Source organism: Hemiscyllium ocellatum, chromosome 31 (assembly GCF_020745735.1).
Source record: "Hemiscyllium ocellatum isolate sHemOce1 chromosome 31, sHemOce1.pat.X.cur, whole genome shotgun sequence".
Classification (NCBI taxonomy): domain Eukaryota; kingdom Metazoa; phylum Chordata; class Chondrichthyes; order Orectolobiformes; family Hemiscylliidae; genus Hemiscyllium; species Hemiscyllium ocellatum.
Genome location: NC_083431.1, coordinates 33,451,128 through 33,473,788, shown reverse-complemented (window position 1 = coordinate 33,473,788; position 22,661 = coordinate 33,451,128). Strand labels below are relative to the sequence as shown.

Below are 22,661 nucleotides of genomic sequence, written 5' to 3'. Positions count from 1 at the left end.
ATGATCAATCACATCATGAGCACTTTTCTCCATAATTTGCACACAAGGTGGTTTATGAATTCTATAGACAGTTGTTTAAACGACACAAATTCTAGTCTCAATATTTTCCATTGCTAATCGTCACGTCATTTTTATTTCTTTAATCAACTTCTCAGAGATATCATTACACACCTCTGTAACAGATGGGACTTGAATGTGGGCCTCCTAGTCCAATGTCAGGGACACTATCATTATGCTACAACAGCCTCATCATGTCATTTTAATGATAATAGAACCTAGAACTGAACAGCACAGGAACAAACCCTTTGGCCCATGATGTTGTGCTGAACATGATGCCAAATTAAACTAATCCCTCTGCCTGCCCTCGGGCCATATCACACCATTCTTTGCATATTTATGTCTTCTTTTAAAAGTCCCTTCAATGTCCTTAACATATCTGCCTCTACCACCACCCCTGCAAGTGTGTTCCAGACTCCTACCACTCTGTGTAAAACAAAACCTGCCTCTCTCATCTCCTTTGAACATTCTCCCTCTCACCTTTAAATGCATGCTCCCTAGTGTTAGATATTTCAACTCGGGGAGGGGAAGATTCTGATCATTGACCCCATTAGTTTAATTATCAATCACTTGCCCATAATTAGTTCGCCCCATGGGTTAGTTTAGTTAATACAGTAAAACATATTGTAAATTATGAAGTAAACACTACAAAAAAAAGCTGATTTATGGAGGTATACAGGAAGGTCTCTTACAACGCCGTAGTTTGGTTCCCGTGCAATCTCGCTTTATAAGAAAATCATGCAATACCAGCACCATTTAAACAAATAGAGCTGGAATCGTGTTATCACCAATACAAGTCAGGAAAGTTTGAGTTCTACAATATTGGTCTAAATTTAGTAAATGTTTTATAGCCAATTTGTGCTGTAGAAACATGTGCTATAGGAGAACTACATAGCACATGGCTAGCAAACCCACAGCAATCTAACTGCTTTTAAAGATGAATTCTCTAAATGCAAGGTACACATACAATGCTTAGAACATCTTTAAGGTATAATGGGGCAGGTGGTGACTGTGGACCAGCCTACTGATGCTACAGATGGTCTACATAATTCAATGAGACAATGAGAGAACCCATCACCTCTTTGTGTGATGAACCTCTTTAAGGTCTTTCCTCGTTCTCAGACCCGTTATGTTGAAAATGAGAAAAAGAGAATCTGTAAAAGTGGCTGATTTCGTGATGGCTAGTTTATTCCAGTTGTGGTGCGAGACTAGAAGACATCCCCATTCAGCCTTAAAATCCAGTGCACATAACTGAACAACTGGAAATGCAAACAAAACAATGTGACTGTTTTGCTGTTTTCTGATGTTTTTCATGACCTCAGAATGATTTACAGCCAATAAAGTACTTCTGAAATGCAGTAATTGTTGAATTGTAGTAGCCAATTGCCAAAGGCAGCTCTCACACAAAGCAGTGATCAAATAATCTGTTTTAGTGATATTGGTTGATGGATAAAAAAACGAAAAATAAACCTCTCCTGATTTTCCTCAAATAGTGCCTTGGGTTCTCTTACATCAATCTGAGAGCCTTTGTTTAATGTCTCATTTGATGGAAGGCATTTCTGCAAATGTGTTGCTGGTCAAAGCACAGCAGGTTAGGCAGCATCTCAGGAATAGGCATTTCTAACAGGATAGCACTTCCTCAGTACTGCGCTGAAGTGTTTAATTTGGAATATGTGCTCAAATCTCTAGATTGTTACTCAAATGCACAAAGCTCTGACTTCAAGACACAAGTGCTACCTACTAAACCAAGAATAGCAACTTTTAAGTTAGCATGTTCAAATGAAATACCCTGGAATCATAAAATAGCAACAATTTGTCATTGGAAATAGACTATTTTGAATGCGCCGAGGTTATGTACAATGTTGTAGTCTCACTCAGAAGAAGGAGGCCCTGCTTTGCTAATCAAGCTGTTAAAAAGCTCATGGCAGTGTTAGCTAAGTTGTAATCATCTTGCTATCCCATTTGTCAGAGCCTGACATTAATGATGAGGTAATTCTGATTGCAATTTCCACCTGGCTGCTTTAACTGTAATTGAGATACAAGAAGTTAATTAAGTGTTCCATCACCCATGAAAGAAATTTCTGAAATGTCCTGGAGCAGCTGCCAAAGTGCAAATCGAAAGGTTTGTATCATCCCTGAGCATAAGCTGAAACTGGATTAACATCAAGGAGCCAACACTGGGATTCGTATCACATGTAGACAGGTTGGTTAAGAAGACACTTAGCAGGCTTGCTTTCATTGCTCAGACTTTTGAGTAGAGGGGTTCGGACATTATGTTGAGGTCGTACAGGACATTGGAGAGGCCTCTTCTGGAGTACTATGTGTAGTTATGACCACCCTGTTATAGGGAGGATATTATTAAACAAGGGGGATTCAGAAAAGATTTAGCAAGATGTTGCTGGGAATGGAGGGTTTAAGATAGAATAGATCAGAACAATTGGGACTTTGTTCATTGGAGTGTATGAAATTGTGGGGTGATCTTACTGAGGGTTATAATATCATGAGAGGCATAGATAAGGTAAATAACAAGGGTCTTTTCCCTAGGGTGGGGAGTTCAAAACTAGAGGGCATATTTTTAAGGTAAGAGAAGGAAGATTTTAAAAGGACATTTTTTAGACAGAGTGTCTAATGGAATGAACTTCCAGAGAAAGTGATGGATGTAAGTACAGTTATAATGCTTAAAAGACATTTGAATAAGTTCATGAATAGGAAAGATTTTGAAGGATATGGGCCAAATGCAGGAAGGTGGGACTAGTTCAGTTTGGGAACATGGTCAGTGTAGACTGATTGGACTGAAGGTTTGTTTCCGTGCTAGATGACTCAATGACAAGAGCATCAACATCAGTGACGAATACTCATTATGTGTCAAAGCCTAAATTTATGAATAAGCCAAATCTTAAGATTTGTACTTAGAAAGCTGGAACTTGAAGAAACAAGCATCAGTATTAAATACACATGTCTCAGCCTGGATAACCGTATGGAAACTACTTCTAGAAAACATCATCCAAGAACAAAGTCAGTTGGCTTATGCATTCTTAGAATACAAATAAAAATTCAGGATGTCGAGAAGTTCATATTGGGATAGTTTTGGTAGCTTCCATTTTTGGAGGGATCAGTTCACAGGAACCCTACCCAACCAAAACATGCTGTGATTAGCTGCCAATCAGAGACAAGAATGTGAACAACTGTTGAATAGCTCAAGTCCTAAAACATTTCTTCAAAAACAAAAATGCCCTAATTAAATTCCACAGCTGCTTACAGCTGGTTTCATAACAGTTTTTACCCTATGTTGTTAGAATACTGAATGGACTCACAAACTTTTAACATTTGCTTGTACCTGTGTTTTTGTTTTTGCTGCTGTTTACCTATTATTTGCTGTGTATGCTACTTAACTCTGTGATCTGCCTGTATTGCTCGCAAGACAAAGCTTTTCATTGTGCCTCAGTACACATGATAATTATTAATTAATTAACTCATCAACATAACTAACTGCTGATATTCAACGTAACTATTGAACTTTAGTTGCATTGTTAATTTAAAAAAGTAAATACTTTCCTGGCTTTACACATGGGCAATGAATACATAAGTGAGAAACTGATGTATGATTTAGAAAAGGCAAAAGGTAAGCTACAGTTGGGTGCTTCCCATTAAAAGAAGGATATTATGGCCTTAGTATTGTACAATGAATATTCATGAAAATAATACCATTGGTGAGGAATTACAGTTACACAGAAGGGAAGCAGAATGGAATGTTTCTATTGGGATAGAGAAAATGAGTAGAAGATCTAATTGATGTTTTGAAGATTATGACCTTTTTGTAAATGGGAGCGGCAATTATTCTAACAAGGCATTCATTCTGAAATTGCTGCTGGTGGAGCAAAGACATGCAGAGGGAGTGGAAGGGGGAACAAGGGATAGGAAGAGGGGTCACATACAAGGCAAGGGACCAAGGTCTTTTCATAAATACTAACCTGGACATTAGCGCCATCTCTCTGATTTTTTAGATTCAGCTATTGGAAATCTCACGCATCATGTCTATAACAATTCAAACTTGACAGCATTATCCATGCTTCATGGGTGCTTCAGAAACAGCTGCCAATTGGCTGTGTTATTTTCTGACATGATAAAGAAACCGTGGGAGAGTGGGGTTGGCTGCGCCATTATAGAGCCTTTGATCTAACTGGCTCATCCTCTAATTTGTTATCCGTTTTGTTTGTTCCTCAAAACAAAACTCTGCCTGGATGATTGCCAGGAACACTTTGTTGGAGTCATTACAATGTTGTTCTTATATCATTTGCATTCAATTTAAATTCTCTAGTCTGTTTCATCTGGGTGCCTACATTAGTGATGGCCCAGGGAACCTGGAGAAAGCAGCAACCACTAAAGCTCATTCAGAGATAATAGACAATAGGTGCAGGAGTAGGCCATTCTGCCCTTTGAGCCTGCACCATCATTCAATATGATCATGGCTGATTATCCTTAATCAGTATCCTGTTCCTGCCTTATCTCCATAACCCTTGATTCCACTATCCTTGAGAGTTCTATCCAACTCTTTTTTAAATGAATCCAGAGACTGGGCCTCCACTGCCCTCTGGGGAAGAGCATTCCACACAGCCACCACTCTCTGGGTGAAGAAGTTTCTCCTCATCTCTGTCCTAAATGGTCTACCCTGTATTTTTAAGCTGTGTCCTCTGGTTCGGCACTCACCCATCAGCGGAAACATGTTTCCTGCTGCCAGAGTATCCAATCCTTTCATAATCTTATGTGTCTCAATCAGATCCCCTCTCAGTCTTCTAAACTCAAGGGTATACAAGCCCAGTCGCTCCAGTCTTTCAGCGTAAGGTAGTCCCGCCATTCCAGGAATTGACCTTGTGAACCTACGCTGCACTCCCTCAATAGCCAGATGTCTTTCCTCAAATTTGGAGACCAGAACTGCACACTGTACTCCAGGTGTGGTCTCACCAGGACCCTGTACAGCTGCAGAAGAACCTCTTTACTTCCATACTCAATCCCTCTTGTTATGAAGGCCAGTGTGCTATTAGCCTTCTTCACTACCTGCTGTACCTGCATGCTTAACTTCATTGACTGGTGTACAAGAACACCCAGATCTCTTTGTACTGCCCCTTTAACTAAATTGATTCCATTCAGGTAGTAATCTGCCTTCCTGTCCCTGCCACCAAAGTTGCTAACCATACATTTATTTGCATTAAACTGCATCTGCATGCATCTGACCGGTCACCCTGTAATCTCCTAACATCCTCATCACATTTCACCCTGCCACCCAGCTTAGTATCATCAGCAAATTTGCTAATGTTATTACTAATACCATCTTCTATATCAATTGATATACATATTGTAAAAAGCTGCGGTCCCAGCACTGATCCCTGCAGTACCCCACTGGTCACTGCCTGCCATTCCGAAATGGAGCCATTTATCACTACTTTGTTTCCTGTCAGCCAACCAACTTTGAATCCAAGTTAGTACTTTGCCCCCAATACCATGCGCCCTAATTTTGCTCACTAACCACCTATGTGGGACTTTATCAAAAGCTTTCTGAAAGTCCAGGTGTACTACATCTACTGGATCTCCCTCGTCCATCTTCAGAGTTACATCCTCAACGAAATTCCAGAAGATTAGTCAAGCATGATTTCCCCTTCATAAATCCATGCTGACTCTGACCTATTCTGTTACTACTATTCAGATGTGTCGTAATTTCATCCTTTATAAAGGATTTAGCTCAGGTGCTCTGTTTTTGATCTTCACCAGAACAAGCAAAAACTAATCACAATGCCAAGTTCTCTTATCTTCGCCGTGGTGAAGCCATTGCTCAATGTAGAACAAAAACAGAAATTGCTGCAGAAACTCAACAGATCTGGCAGTATCAATGGAGCGAAAGCAGAGTTCATGTTTAGGGTCCAGGGACCCCACTCCAGAGCTGAGGATAGCTAGGAAAAGCTGGTATGTATGCTGAAGACAGAGGATGGGGTGGGGAAAGGGGGAGTAAAGGAGTAAGCAATAGATGGGGATGCAGTTCAGAGGAGGAGGAAAACAGTTGAGCAGATAATGGGATGGATAATGGCAAGCCAGGGAGAAAGACAGTCTCCTAATGGGGACTATAAGTAGGTGAAATCGGATTGCCTGTGCTGAAAGCAGCCCATGGAATGACAGGGCCTGGAATGTGGGGGTGAGTAAAAGACATGGATGAAGATGCTCGCTTCATAAAATTATTGAACTCCATGCTGAGTCCTGAAGGCTGCAGGGTCTCCCGACTGAGGTGCAGTTCTTTCAGCTTGCACTATGCTTTGCTGGAGCACTGCAGCAAGCCTGACAGAGATGTTGGCCAGGGAACAGGGTGATGTATTAAAGTGGCAGATACTGGAAGCTCAGGGTTATTTTTGCAGACACGATATGTGCTGCGTAAAGTGGTCATCCAGCCTACACTTCATCTCCTCAGTGTAGAGGATGGAACACTTGCCTCTGTCTTATCAAATTGTGGGTTCAGAAATTCAGCACACCATTTAGGCTGAATTAATTACTTTCTTCCCTTTCTCTCTCATTAAATCCAACAGGTCTGAAGTAGAGAAGGATGAGATAAAGAAAAATTAAGCATTCCCTTCTACACTGTGCTGTGATAATTCCATCAATCTGTCAATATGAAGAGCAGCAACAAAAACTCAGAAAATATAAGGGTAGCAACAGGAGCCTCAACTTTGTAAAATCTAATTATCTTGTCAAGAACATTCTTACATCAATTTCTAATTATTTTATGTTTGTTTTATAATGCTTTTTGCAAAATAGCAAATTTCTTACCTTGTTCCTGGATCTGATTAAACTTTGATGTCCCTCCTGGGAAACAGGAACAGGATTGCAAAATACTATGACTGCTCTATTGCATTCCCAGCCAATTCCAACAGTCCCTCAGGTGACTGTACTCCAAGCAGAGAATATTAAATTTCAACAACAACGCTACTCAAAAGTAATATATTTTCTTCAAATTCAATCAAATAATTGTTAACTTTTTTTCTATTTAATTCTCTCAGCTCAGTCAAAAATACAGAAATATAGAATCATAGAAACATCTCAACACAGAAGGAGGCTATTCGATCCAGTGCATTTGTACTATGTCTCTGAAGGAGTAATTCAGTCACTGCTACACGCTTACTTTTTTCCCCATGGGCCTGAAATCTCTTCCTTTCAGATAATGATCTAATTTGTTTTTGTAATCCTCAATGGAGCATGCCTTCACTACACTGTCAGAGAGTGCATTCCAGATTCTAAAACTTCAACTCGTGGAAAAGCTTTCATATTGCTTTATTTTTCAATTGTCTTAAAATTGTGCACTTCTGCTTTTGATTCTTCCACCAAAGGGAATTGTTTCTCACTATCTGTCTACTCTGTCCAGGCTCCTTATGATTTTAAATACCACGATCAAGTCTCCCCTCAAACTTCTCTGTTGAAGGTGAACAATCGTTCCACGTAACTGAAGTTCCACATTCATGGAACCATACTCATTAATCATTTTTTAGCCTTCTGTAATGTTTTTGTATTTCCCTAAACTGTGGTGCTAGAACTGGATGCAACAGATTAGTTGAAGCCAAGCCAATGCTTATGCATGTGTAATATAACTTCTTTGTTTTTGCATTCTATATTGTTATTGATAAAGCCCTAGATTCTACATGCCTTATTAAGGATCCTGTTACCTTGTACTACCATTTTCAATGATTTCTGATGTACAAACCCAGGTCCCATTACTAAGATCAAAGCCATTAAGAAATATCAGGAACAGCAGAGGACCTAACACTGAACTTTTGATGAACTGTACCTCTTCAGCCAGTCTGCAAAACAACCGTTGACTATTATAGTTTGCTTCCTGTTATTCATCTAACTTTGCACCCATGTTTTTACTGTCTCTTTTATTTCACAAGGTCAAACTTTGCTCATGAGGCTGTTCTGCACTACTTCATCAAAGGCCTTCTGAAAATCAATCTTATACCACATCAACAGTTTTGTCATCTTCACACCTCTCACCCCATTAAAGATACTCTCTCAAGTTGAACACAATTTGTCCTTAAATCCATACCAGCTTGTCTTTTGCCCAAGTGACACTTAATTTTCTCCCAAATTGTTTCTGAAACTGTCTCACAAGAGTTGACTTATCTATAGTGCTGAGTTCATTATAAAACTCCTCTTTTTGAACATGGTTGTAACATTTGCCATTATCCAAGTCCTCCTGCATCAGTCCTGAATCTAAGGAAGATTCAAAAACTATGGCCAATGTGTCTACAATGCCCACTCTTGCCTTAGTGCAGATAGCTAATCCAATATCACCATCCTTATCAATTTTAAACCCTTCAAGTACCTGAGCTTCCTCCTTTTTCCCTCCTAAAGCATGCAGCGTCTTCATCTGTGGGAGACGAGGCATTCGTTTTCTACCATTGCCACGTTCCTTGCCGTTCGTTTCATTCATTCATAGTGCATGAGCTTCAGTGACTTGGCCAGTATTTATTACCCATCCTGAGTTGCCCTTGAGACAATGGTGGTGGACTATCTTCTTGAACTGCTGCTATCCATTTGGTGTAAGTACACCAACAATGCTGTTTGGGGAGGGAGGCTGTATAGACACTGTAATTAGATGTTTGTCCAGTTCAGTTTCTGGACAATGGTTACTCCATGATGTTGATAATGTGGGAGTATGCCATGGTATAGGATTGAATGTCAAGGGGCAATTGTTAGATTCTCTCTTGCTGGACATCATCACTGTTCAGCATTTGCATGGCATAAATGTTACTTTCCACTTGTCTGTCTAAGCCTGGATATTGTACAGGCCTTGTTGCATTTGGGCTGTTGAATGGTGCTGAACATTGTGCAATCATTGGCAAACATCCTCACTTCTGACCTTATGATGGAGGGAAGGTTATTCACTAAGCATCTGAAGATGGTAAGGTTCTTGACACTATAATTAGGACCTCCTGCCAAGATGTGATGGTAAGGTAAGAGTGCCATAATCTTTCCAGACAGTTAGAGAGACACAACTGGTGATGGTTTAACCTGAGGGTCACTCCTCTTGAGGTGAGGAGTGAGGTTGAGAAAGAGAGTCCTTCATAGTAACCTCAGCATAGTGCAGGAATTGAACCCACACTGTCAGTGTCACTCTGCATCACCAAATAGCTATTTAACCAACTGGGCTTGCTGACCGCTGAGATGTCTGCTCTCCACCAACTCCAGCCAAATTCCTTTGTGCTAGACTTAACTCCAATCAATAAAGATTTTTCCCTCATTACCACTGACTTTAGTTTTACTAAGTGAAAGTGAGGACTGCAGATGATGGAGATTAGAGCTGAGAGTGTGATGCTGGAAAAGCACAGCAGATAAGGCAGCATCTAAGGAGTAGGAGAATCAATGTTTCAGGCAAATTTGCCCGAAACGTCAATTCTCCTACTCCTCGGATGCTGCCTTACCTGATGTGCTTTTCCAGCACCACACTCTCTGAACTTTAGTTTTACTAAGACTCCTTAATGCCACACTCAGTCACATGTGGCAGAAATGTCAAGGGCTATCACTCTCAGCTCACTTCTAGAATTCAGCTGTTTCGGGTATGTTTAAACCAAGGCTGTGATAAAGTCAGGAGCTGAGTGGCCCTGGCAGAACCCAAAGTGAATGTCAGTGAGCAAGTGCTGCTCGATGACGCATTCCATCACTTTGTTGATAATCAAGAGTTGGAATTGCCTTGCTCTTCTTGTACAGGACATACTGGGGCAAATTTCCATATCATTGAGTAGTTGCCAGAGATGTAGCTGTACTGAAACAGCTTAGGGTATGACTGAACCTGAAGCACAAAATTATTACTAAAATGTTGTCGGGGCCATGACCTTTGCAGCGTCCAATATCGTCTCTCATTTCTTGATATTGCATGGAATGAATCAAATAGTTTGTTTGAAGACTGGCATTAGTGATGCTGGGGACCTCTGGAGGAAGCCAAGTTAGATCATCCACTTGACACACCTGGTTGAAGAATGTTGCGAATGTTTCAGTCTTCACTTTTACACGGACATGCTGGCAACTCCATAATTGAGAATAAGGATATTTGTGGAGACTTGCCCTCCAATGAACTAGCACCTCAATCTATAATCGGATGATTGAAGTCTCCTAATTATAACGATCTATCATTCTTGTACTTCTATGCAATTTCGTTGCAAATTTGTTCGTCCACAATCCTCCAACTTGACTCTACAAATGGAAGCATTTTCTCAATATTTACCCTGCCTGTCAAAATTAAATAGATCTCTTTTGGGTCATTTCTCAGTCTTTTGTCTAAAAACAATAGCTGAAGCCTTGTTCAGTCTTTCCTGATAATTGTACCCTCTCGATTCAAAGTGTGTGTATTTAAAGATAATAAAAAGAACACTGTGTACTGTTTTAAATCAATGCAGTCAAGACTTTGGATTGAACATAATTGCAAGCGAATAAGATTGTATGAAGTGAGAAGACTTTTGCCATTTCCCATGCTGTCCTACACTGTGATCTGCAACACTGTCAAGGATGCAACGCACTTGCGCAAATGACTGTTAGATACTTAAAATAACTTTTTTCTTTTCGATCTTTCAAGAAAAAATGAATTCCCTTTCCTAATCAAGGAAATAGCAACAGTGAAATATTTAATAAAGCACACAATGAAATTGCATTGATGGGTGACAAAAATTCTTTCATGGTTTGATTCTTTTTTCATCAAGTTGCACTTACAATTGTGGACATTTCTAATCTAATGTAGCTGATTGAAAGTCCTAATGTGCTTGTTTTCCTCTATAGGCTCAAAACTGCACTTAAGGATGGAGGTATGTGACAAACAGGGTTAAAATGTCAGCTTTGACTTTTCAGCAGAACGCGGCTAGATACAAATTTTAAGAAAATGAAAGAGATAGAATGAAAAGGAGAACAAAAGGCAAGTTCTGTATGAGGGCAGAAAGAGCTGGAAATATTGAGCATGTCGGAGGAATCTCTGGTGGGAAAGACAAAGTTAATGTTTCAGAATAACCAACTATCATCCATTCAGTCAGCTGTTCTAAATATGACCTAGAGAGTTCTAATGAGACTATATATAATTTGCTCTATTCTCTAAACGGCATATACTTCAAATATACTTCAGTAACATCTTTTTGATGGAGAGCATGTCCCCTTTATCATACATGGTCAGTAACAACCTGTTTTGTAGTCAACTTTCTCATTGTAGGTTACGTCTAGTCATTACTCTGATCTAGGTAAAAATCCTGATGAAGGGCTTTTGCCCAATGCGTCGATTTTACTGGTCCTCGGAAGCTGCCTGAACTGCTGTGCTCTTCCAGCACCACTCATCCATTACTCTGATCTACTAGACTGCTATTCAAAATGATTGAATTTATGCATGTTACATGAATATATGAATGATGCTTCCCTTCTAACTAACGTCTTTCTATAATGATTGTATGATAATGGAGTAAAAAACATTTCTTGTTTGTGCATAGTGTGATGTGTGCTCTTCAGCTGGTTTCTGTGCATTCATGTGGAATATACCTGAGGAATGTGATAAATGTCACATATATGGATCTTCAGAAGCATTGTTAAAAAGGTATGAAAGATTAAGTCCTCAACATAGCAGAAAAATGAAACTGTATAGTTGTGGCTGAAATGATTCCATCAAGAAATGTTCCTCAAACAGCCAGGCAAAGGATGATAGAATGTCTTGAGATAACTGTTTCGAGTACTGGAGGAATGACTTTAACCCCACCTCCCCAGCAAAAGCAGGGTACTACATATGTTCAGTTTATTTATCTATGGTTAGGACCCCTCTGAAATCATTTTGACCTGCTTCTTCTAGCAGGTCACCTAATGTGAGTGGCGACCTTCTTTAGGCCCCTAAGTCAAGTCTCAATTATGTTATTAGCATCCCAATTGCAATTTTAACTTAGGCCTGAGGCAGGAAGTGTTTCCACCAGGTGGAACTAAGTTGGACATTTAGAAGACATTTGTGGGTGGCACAGTGGTTAGCACTGCTGCCTCACAGCGCCAGAGACCCGGGTTCAATTCCTGCCTCAGGCGACTGTCTGTGTGGAGTTTGCATATTCTCCCCGTGTCTGTGTGGGTTTCTCCGGGTGCTCCGGTTTCCTCCCACAGTCCAAAAATGTGCAGGTTAGGTGAATTGGCCATGCTAAATTACCCGTAGTGTTAGGTGCAGGGGTAAATGTAGGGGAATTGGTCTGGGTGGGTGCGCTTCAGCGGGTTGGTGTGAACTTGTTGGGCCGAAGGGAGCCAAGGAATTAAAATAGCAAGGACCCTATTTTTACAGGAGCATCTTTAAGCTGACCCACTATCACTAGTATCCTTACATACAGACAAGGATGGATACCACTTCAACTGGGACAACACATTCACCCTAGGACAAGCCAAACAGAGACATGATAATTCATAGAAACATGGCATTCCAACTGGAACTCTATCAACCAACACATCGACGTGGACCCCATTTATCACCTCTGAGAAAAATGAACAGGAAATGTCATCACAGGGAATGATGTCACCAACCCCAAGAAACTTAAAGACATAAATAGAAAGTGGATCATAACACTATTGCTTCACCAAAGGCTCACTGATGATGTTGGCTAGTATGGTGACAAAATGTCTGAAAACGAACCTATGAGCTCAGTGATCAAACTTTTATGTTCAGAACACTGCATTACTTTGGAGGATCAACAAACAGGGCTGCATCATTCTCCATAATGCAATACTACATCAACATCAAAATGTTTCATTGTGTCAAATTTGATTTGAAGAATGTAAACCAATAACCAATTTGATGTCTGGACTTAGAAATAAGCCTTCTTGGTGTAGAAAACTAATTTTTTTTTAGTGTCCTCGTCCTTTATTGCTTTTCAGCTATGTTTCCAGGAAAATTTACCTTCAATTTTAACAAGAAAATGTCCTATCAGCACTTTGTATATATTTGTTCTCTATTAAAAAGGAGAAAGAGATAGATTGCTCATTATCCTTCAATATAGGTCTGTAGCCTTCGGTGATGGTAGCAATTTAACTTCAATCTTTTTTTATTTTTAACTAAAGCAATATTGGAAATTTATGGTATCTTGAAAGAACTTGCATCTTAACCTTAAAAAAAGGTGCTGTTGTCTTGTCGGTCAATGTCCTTTGTACAGATGTGTGCAGCTGTCTGTATTCACAGAAAATGATGCTGCTCATTGTCTGAATTCTCTGTTATCGATTGATCTTCAATTTGTTTTCCAGTATCTAATGCCAAGATGTTGGACTTTTGTATATGGTTACCACAGCTAAACATGATGTGAGTTTGTGCCAACCAGAATGCAGCAATATTTGTTATCTCTCTTAATATAAGAACCTGGATGTGAATATTGTGGCATTGAAGGATCCAATGGATACTTATTACAGCCAGTCATTCGATACACATGTTAATTTCAAAGGCACACCATTGCTTGGGCTAACATTAGATTGTTACATTATACAGAAAGCAGCATGTTTCCAGAAATGTCATTTTTCAAGTGACCTCAGACTAAATGGTACAAATGATCTTGGTACCTTCAGGTGACATGTTATGATACAGTGGTGATATCATAAGCGTGTCTCTAAAGGTTGTACTGATGTACTGGCCATGAGAAATAACATCAAAACTGAAGAAGGATGGAAATCTAAGACTTTTTAGGTGAGGTCAGAAGAATAAAGAAGTTTTGTGAGAGAATTGAGACCAAGTGAGATTAAAGATAAAGGCTTTAATGCAACAACAAAACAGTAGATAAGAATAGAATAAAGAAACAAAGGTTGCAGCCAAATGAGGACATGAATAGCTATGTTAAAACAATCTTAATGCAACATGCAAGGATAAAGAAAGAAACCAAATGAAATCAATTCATAAACGCAAACCACAAAAATAATAACAAAGCTCATTAGGTAAAATGGAGACAGAGATTATAATGTAAAGCTGTTGAACTCTGTGCTGGGTTCAGAAAGCTGTGGAGTGCTGAATGGAAAGAGGTGTTGTTCCTAGAGCTTGTATCAGGCTTCATTGGAACATCTTAGCAGGCCATGGACAGAAAGATTAGCATGGGACCAATGTGGCAAGCTAAACTGACATGCAAATGGAAGCCTCAGAATCATGCTTACAAATTTAATAATGCACCATTCTGCATTTAATCTCACCCATGTGAAACAGAGGTGTAACAGTGTAGAAGGAGGCCATTTGGCCTATTGTGTCTGCACCAGTTCTTCAGGTGAGTATCATTATGTAATGGCAATCTCCTGCCATTCTCCATATAACTGCACATTATTTATATCCAAAGTAATCATCCCATATCCACTTGAATGCTTCAGTTGAACATTCCTCCACCAAAGAGGAGCCTAAATTCAGTGTGGGTAATAGTTGAATGTCCTCTTGTTTTAAACTTTATAATTAAAAGTTGGTGTATTAACTTATTTCAAGCAGAAGAGGAAATAATTAGAGAACCAATAATGGATTACAATTGTGAACATCTCTGATGAACCAATTACCCTGAATGTTACTTTATCTCCATTTGATTTCAAATTAACCCATAGCATATTTATTTAGCAGTTTAATTGATTTTAGAACCATTTTAAATGCCATTCTAATTATGGAATTTCAGATTATTCTTGGTTGCTCATCTCAACAGAATTGCCTGGAGGTATAATGTAGGCAGTTGTGAACTCAACAATGCATTCTAAACACTTATGCAAATGCAGAATAATACCAGTGCTGATTTTGCTTTTTGTTGTGATAAATTATGAGCATATTGATTCATGTTATAAAAGCAATCTTTCGGTTACAAATTACTAGACTTCTGACCAATTACTTCAATTTTGATTTAACCTGTTTTTTTTCTGGGCTAACTTCATATTAATGTTGTCAAAAGTATATTTGCACCAATAAGGGAACTTGCCTCAGGCCGAACAAGAAAGAACAGAACTGCTGCAGGGTTCCATTATTTGCTCAGGTAATTTAAGAATGTACGAAAACCATTTTAGAGCAATAATAGCATAAACCAAGACCACAGAAAACATGAGGTTTCCATAACGCCAAATGTTTAAAGTCTCCTCAATAGTAACTTTATAGCCCCAAGCAGAAGAAAGGTTGGACTATCTATTTAAAACTAGGTAACCATAAAGAAATGACTCAAGCTCCAGAAAAGGCAGTGACCTCAATGTGGCATAAATTTTAGTAATTTCACAAGGTCAACCAAGTTATGAGGAGGCAATCACAATTCAAGCCAATGCAACATTGGAAATACTTGTCACATTACCAGCCTCCTTGCTCACCTTGTTATATAACCACTCCCTGGAATATGCATGAAGCTGCACAAAACCCATCACAAGCTCTGTCTTCAGCATTGCATAATATTAATAATAAAAATGGAAGACCTGTTGATCCACCCAATCAGTGTTTCAGGCACTGTCTTTTCATGACATATAACACAGTCCACAAGTTAAGACAAAAACAAAACCATCACAGTTTGATAAAATTGAGGCAGACTGGGAATGCAGAAAAAAGCAAGGATAACTTAGGACACCTTATGACTTCCAATATTTCTAATGATAAGAAAATTAGCATTAAGGCACTTTACCTGAATGCTCGTAGCATTCATAACAAAGCAGATGAACTAATGGCACAGATAATAGTGAATGATTATGATGTGGTAGGCATCACAGAGACTTCGTTACAGGGGGGTCAGGACTGGCAGTTAAACCTCCAAGGTTTTTCAACTTATTGAAAGACAGGGAGGTGGGCAGAGGGGGTGGGGTTGCCTTGTTAGTTAAGAACAAAATTAAATCTATGGTATTGAATGACATAGCATCGGATGATGTGGAGTCTGTGTGGGTGGAATTGAGGAACCACAAAGGCAAAAAAAACATAATTGGAGTTGTGTACAGACCTCCTAACAGTGGTCAGGACCAGGGATGCAACGTGTACCGGGAAATAGAGAAGGCATGTCAGAAAGGCAAGGCCACATTGATCATGGGAGACTTCAATATGCAGGTGGACTGGGTAAATAATATTGCTAGTGGATCCAAAGAAAGGAAATTCATGGAATGCTTACAGGATGGCTTTTTGGATCAGCTTGTCATGGAGCCCACAAGGGAGCAGGCTATTCTGGACCTAGTGCTTTGCAATGAACCAGACTCTATAAAAGATCTTAAAGTAAGGGAACCCTTAGGAAGTAGCGATCATAATATGGTAGAGTTCAGTCTGGAGTTTGAAAGAGAGAAGGCAAAATCGGATGTAATGGTGTTACAGTTAAATAAAGGTAATTATGAGGGCATGAGAGAGGAACTGACAAAAATAGACTGGAAGCAGAGGCTAACCGGGAAGACAGTGGAGCAAAAATGGCAGGAGTTTGTGGGTATAATTGAGGACACTATACAGAGGTTCATCTCCAAGAAAAGAAAGATTATCCGGGGAGGGATTAGACAACCATGGCTGACAAAGGAAGTCAGGAAATGTATTAAAGAAAAAGAGAGATCCTATAAAGTGGCCAAGAACAGTGGGAAATCAGAAGATTGGGAAGGCTACAAAAACAAACAGAGGATAACAAAGAGAGTAATAAGAAATGAGAGGATCAAATATGAAGGTAGGCTAGCCAGTAATATTAGAAATGATAGTAAAAAAAGTTTCTTTCAATACATAAGAAACAAACGACAGGAAAAGTAGACATTGGGCCACTTCAAACTGATGCAGGAAGCCTAGTGATGGGAGATAAGGAAATAGCAGGAGAACTTAACAAGTACTTTGCATCAGTTTTCACAGTGGAAGACATGAGTAATATCCCAACAATTAAAGGGAGTCAGGGGGCTGAGTTGAGTATGGTTGCCATTACAAAAGAGAGAGTGCTAGAAAAGTTAAAAAGCCTTAAAATTGATAAATCTCCTGGCCCCGATGGGATACACCCTAGAGTTCTGAGAGAGGTGGCTGAGGAAATAGCGGAGGCATTGGTTGAGATCTTTCAAGAGTCACTGGAGTCAGGAAAGGTCCCGGATGATTGGAAGATGGCTGTTGTAACCCCCTTGTTCAAGAAAGGATCAAGACAAAAGATGGAAAATTATAGGCCAATTAGCCTAACCTCGGTTGTTGGTAAAATTCTAGAATCCATCATGAAGGATGAGGTTTCTAAATTCTTAGAAGAGCAGAGTCTGATTAGAACAAGTCAACATGGATTTAGTAAGGGGAGGTCATGCCTGACAAGCCTGTTGGAATTCTTTGAAGAGGTGACAAGTAGGTTAGACCAGGGAAACCCAGTGGAAATGGTCTATCTAGACTTTCAAAAGGCCTTTGATAAGGTGCCACACGGGAGGCTGCTGAGCAAGGTGAGGGCCCATGGTGTTTGAGGTGAGCTATTGGGATGGATTGAGGATTGGCTGTCTGACAGAAGGCAGAGAGTTGGGATGAAAGGTTCTTTTTTGGAATGGCAGCCGGTGACGAGCGGTGTCCCGCAGGGTTCAGTGTTGGGGCCACAACTGTTCGCATTATATATTAATGATTTGGATGAGGGGACTGGGGGCATTCTAGCGAAGTTTGCAGATGATATGAAGTTAGGTGGACAGGCAGGTAGTACTGAGGAAGTGGGGAGGCTACAGAAGGATCTGGACAGTTTGGGAGAGTGGTCCAGGAAATGGCTGATGGAATTCAATGTGAGCAAATGCGAGGTCTTGCACTTTGGCAAAAAGAATAAAAGCATAGACTACTTTCTAAATGGTGAGAAAATTAGTAAAGCCAAAGTACAAAGGGATCTGGGAGTGCTAGTCGAGGATTCTCTAAAGGTAAACATGCAGGTTGAGTCCGTGATTAAGAAAGCGAATGCAATGTTGTCACTTATCTCAAGAGGGTTGGAATATAAAAGCAGAGATGTGCTACTGAGACTTTATAAAGCTCTGGTTAGGCCCCATTTGGAGTACTGTGTCCAGTTTTGGTCCCCACACCTCAGGAAGGACATACTGGCACTGGAACGTGTCCAGCGGAGATTCACACGGATGATCCCTGGAATGGTAGTTCTAACATATGAGGAATGGCTGAGGATCCTGGGATTGTATTCATTGGAGTTTAGAAAATTAAGGGGAGACTTAATAGAGATGTACAAGATAATACATGGTTTGGAAAGGGTGGACGCTAGGAAATTGTTTCCATTAGGCGAGGAGATTAGGACCCGTGGACACAGCCTTAGAATTAGAGGGGGTCAATTCAGAACAGAAATGCGGAGACATTTCTTCAGCCAGAGGGTGGTGGGCCTGTGGAATTTATTGCCACGGAGTGCAGTGGAGGCCAGGAAGCTAAATGTCTTCAAGTCAGAGATCGATAGATTTTTGTTGTCTCTAGGAATTAAGGGCTACGGGGAGAATGCGGGTAAGTGGAGTTGAAATGCCCATCAGCCATGATTGAATGGCGGAGTGAACTCAATGGGCCGAATGGCCTTACTTCCACTCCTATGTCTTATGGTCTTGTGATCTTATAATTCTTAGGTACTGGTCTTGTATTCCTTATGAGGCTATATCTGTGAATTCTTGGCTGACCACATTAGGAAATTAATGAGAATTGGAAGTTCAGAAAATGGAATGCTTGCTGTTAATGGATCAGAAAATATCTTGTATAATGATATTCAGTGTTAGGTGTTCAATTGTAATCTGTCAGCCCAATAAAGTGCTAAGTCTTAAGGTCCTGTGTTGTTCTGAAAATAAAGGCATGAATACAGCAAGAATATCCCTGCCTCAGTTCAAGGACATAAAACCACCAGACTATCAATCCCATACTGAAATGTCTGCCTTACATATATCCTAGAGGCAATTAACTGGGCAATTGTTCAGTAACACAGAAAAGATGCTGCCACACAAAGCTGAAGCTACCAAGAAAATTAGAGGATAATCATTGTTGGCAGAAGGGACATGAAATGTTTGTCCTCAGGTCTGGACCTCACACCTGGATCTTAAGGAGCTCGGCAATTAAAAGAACAAAGGCTGGATTTTTATCTTAGAAACTTGAGTCAGGAGTTGGGAAATTTCCCAATATGATTCTGTCTCCTGATTCCAATTACAAAGTTTATGGATGATGTAAAGCTATGAAGCATTGTAAATTGTAAGGAAGATAGTGTAGGACTCCATAAGGACATAAACAAGTTCGTGGATTGGACATATAGATGTCAGTTGACGGTCAATGTAGAAGTCTGAGGTGAGACATTTTGATAGGACAAACATGGATAGACAATATAAGCTAAGGAGTACAATACTTAAGGGGATGCAGGAGTAGAAGGGACCTGAGTGTATCTATATATAGATCATTGAAGATAGCAGGACAAATGGAGAGAGAAGTAAATAAAGCATATTGTATCTTGGGCTATATCAATAGGTACACAGAGAACTAGAAAAAGGAGATTATGTTGAAGTTATAGAACACATTTGTTAAACATCAGCTAGAGTTTTGAATATGATTTTGACTTTTTTATTCCTTCCAAGACATTAACGCAGATGCAAGGAAATTGGCACATTAATTATTCAATCTTTCAGTCACTGCTTAGAAGGAACAGCTTATAGCAAATGGTGAGAGATAATAGCCAGATCTGCTCCAGGTTATGATGACTTTACTGCAGAGAATGAGAGAGAGAGAGAGAGAGAGAGAGGATCCTTTCTCTGCTAGGGTCTAGAAGTTTCTGCTGCTATATTGTTCACATACCCTCAAACCACAGAGTTGTTGTCATGCTGATGACTCCTGGTCTCCACAAGTGATCCTATTTGTATAATGCAATCAGCAAGCTGTCTCTCGGCAAAGCTTATTCTTCAGACACCCATGATACCATGGCACCTTAAATGTTATCCCCTCACTGCTTGAACACAGCAACAGTGCAAACACAGCTCACGGTGAGTTTCAGTAACTTATTTTTAGCAACATCACTTATCACTGTTTTTTAGTTTAAAACAGCCCTTTACCATCTTGGTCTCCAACTCAAAATACAGAATAATAAAAAAAAATTACAATTCAATGCTGTAAAAGTATACCGAGTGCAGCAATCCATTGGCATTATTAACATGGAATCAGTATAATGAATCTGCTTACCTGAGGGGACATCCCATGACATGGATATATAATGGCTGTGTGGTTTTCTGGTGGACCTTGATCTAGGCAAAAGTCTTTTGCCTTATTGTTATGCACCTATGTGAGGAACACACAAATTAAGGAAAGATATGTAGCACTGTTAGAGTGAATAACAATGCAGCATAATCAAGACTTTGTCAGAAGCAGAGGCTAGATTTTTAAAGCTCAGGCATTTGAATTCAAGGTTTCTAAAAACGTGCAAGGTCCTGTCAATGTTAAGGTGACCACTTGAAATAACACTAACCTCTGAGTACATGATTAGCATTGCCTCAGGATATATGTGTACAGATCACAGTTTTCTGAAAGTGATAATGCAAGTTGATAAGGTGGCCAGGAAGTCATCAGGCATGCTTGCCTTCATTGGGTGGGGCACAGAGCATACAAATTGGCAAGTCATGTTGTAGCTGTACACAACCTCAGTAAGGCCACTGGCTATGAGGAAAAATTGGACAGACTCAGTTTGTTTTCACTTGAACATTGGAGACTGAGGGGTGACTTGATAGAGGTTAACAAAATTATGAGATGTGAATTAAATGGATAGTTGGAATCTTTTTCCCTGTGTAGAAATGACAATTACTGGGGAACATAGATTTAAGATAAAAGGAGGTCAGATTAAAGACGATGTGAGAAGCAATTTTTTTTCTTACACATGCTGGTAAGCGCCTGGAAGGCGCTGTCAGTGGAGATGGGGAGATGGATACAACAGCAAAGCTTAAGGGGTACCTTGACATGAATAGGTAGGGAATAGAGGGATATGGACCACACAGGCAAAAGGATTTTAGTTTAGAAAGGCATCATGTGTTGGCATAGGTTTGTCAGGCTGAAGGGCCTGTTCCTGTGCTGTACTGCTCTTTTGTTCTTCTGTAAAATCTCTATTATTAAAAATCAAATTGTAATTTAAATATTCACTTTGATGTTGGGAACAGGAGTCAGGTAAGGAAAGGAAATGATAGAATGAACAAAACTGAAATAAAAATGAAGCTCAATGTTGATGCACAAAAGTGCAGAAGTGTTTCAGCCTTGAGTTAATGGAGAATGAAATTATTGTTCAGGCCTCAAAATTATTGAACTCAATATTGAGTTCTGCAAGCTGTAGGGTCCCCAAATGGAAAATGAGATGCTGTCCTTCTGTCTTGCGCTGAGCTTCACTGGAGCACTGCAGCAAACCTGAGACAGAGATGTCCCTATCCACTATAACTCTTCTCCTCCACATGGTTGAACTCATCCTCACTTTGAACAACTTCTCCTCCTTTTAACTTCTCTCTCTTTCTTCAGGTCAAACGTGTGGCCATGGCTACCCACATTGGTCTCTGTTACCTCTGTGCCGCTGTGTGGTCCATTCCTGTTCCAGTCCTACTTTGGTCCCTCTCCATAACTCTTTCTCTGGTATGTTGATGATATCCCTTGCTGCTTCCCCTCTTATCCAGAATTGGAAAAATTTATCAGTTTCAATTCCAATTTCCACTCTGCTCTCACCAATACCTGGCCCATCTCTGGATCCTCCCTTTCCTTCCTTAACATCTCTGTTTCCATTTCTGAGGATAGGCTGGCCATCAATATCCACCAACTCCCATAGTTACCTGGACGTGTATATCCTCACGTCCTGTTTCCTGTAAAGAATTCATTTAATTCTTCCAGTTTCTTCATATCCATTGCATATATTCTAATGATGACAACTTGGACAAGAGGGCCTCCAAAATGGTCACCTTTCTTCATTGTCAAAGAATTCCCCACCACCTGTAATTAACAGGGTCCTCAGCTGTGTCTGGCCATGTTCCGCACCTCTGACCTCACTCCTTCTCTTCTCTCCCACAATAGAGATAGTAGCTCATTTCCCACTCCACCAGCCTCTATATCCAAAGGATCATCAGCTGCCATTTCCACCACCTCTCGTAGCATGCCACCGTGTGACACATTTCCCCTCACCTCCCTTGTTCGCATTCTGCAGGAACCATACCTTCTGGGGCACCTTGGTCCACTCCTCCTCATTCCCAACATCCCCAAGGCACCTTCTCCTACAATTACAGAAGGTATGACACCTGCCTGCTTGCTTCCTCCCTCCTCAATATCCAAGGCCCTTCCAGGTGAAGCAGATTTACCTACATTTCACACAATCTCATCTATTATATTCATTGCTCACAATGTGGTCTCCTCTGCACTGGGGAGGTGAAACACAGACTGGGTGACTGCTTTGTGGAATACCTATGTTCTATCGGCAAAATTAACCCTGAGGTTCCAGTTGTCTGCCACTTCAACACACCACCATGCTCTGTGACCAACATCTCTGTCTTGGGCTTTCTGCACTGCTCCTGTGTAGCCCTGCACAAGCTGGAAGGACAGCACATCATTTTCCATTTGGAATCCGGAAGCCTTCAGGACCCAGCATCAAATTCAATAAGGTTTGGGCCTTAGTGTATCCATTTATGCTTTTTACCCTCCCTCATATTACTAGTCCTGTCAT

The 22,661-nt window shown here is 40.2% G+C and overlaps 1 protein-coding gene across 3 annotated transcripts in view; it reads right to left on the bottom strand.

The window, feature by feature from the left end:
* galnt17 (polypeptide N-acetylgalactosaminyltransferase 17) overlaps positions 1–22,661 on the bottom strand; it is a 416,470-nt gene that overhangs the window by 19,339 nt on the left and 374,470 nt on the right. For all 3 annotated transcript variants that reach the window (XM_060848468.1, XM_060848466.1, XM_060848469.1), the window contains exon 10: positions 20,162–20,257. In XM_060848468.1, coding sequence (XP_060704451.1) covers positions 20,162–20,257 — 96 coding nt within the window. The remainder of the gene's footprint in view (positions 1–20,161; positions 20,258–22,661) is intronic.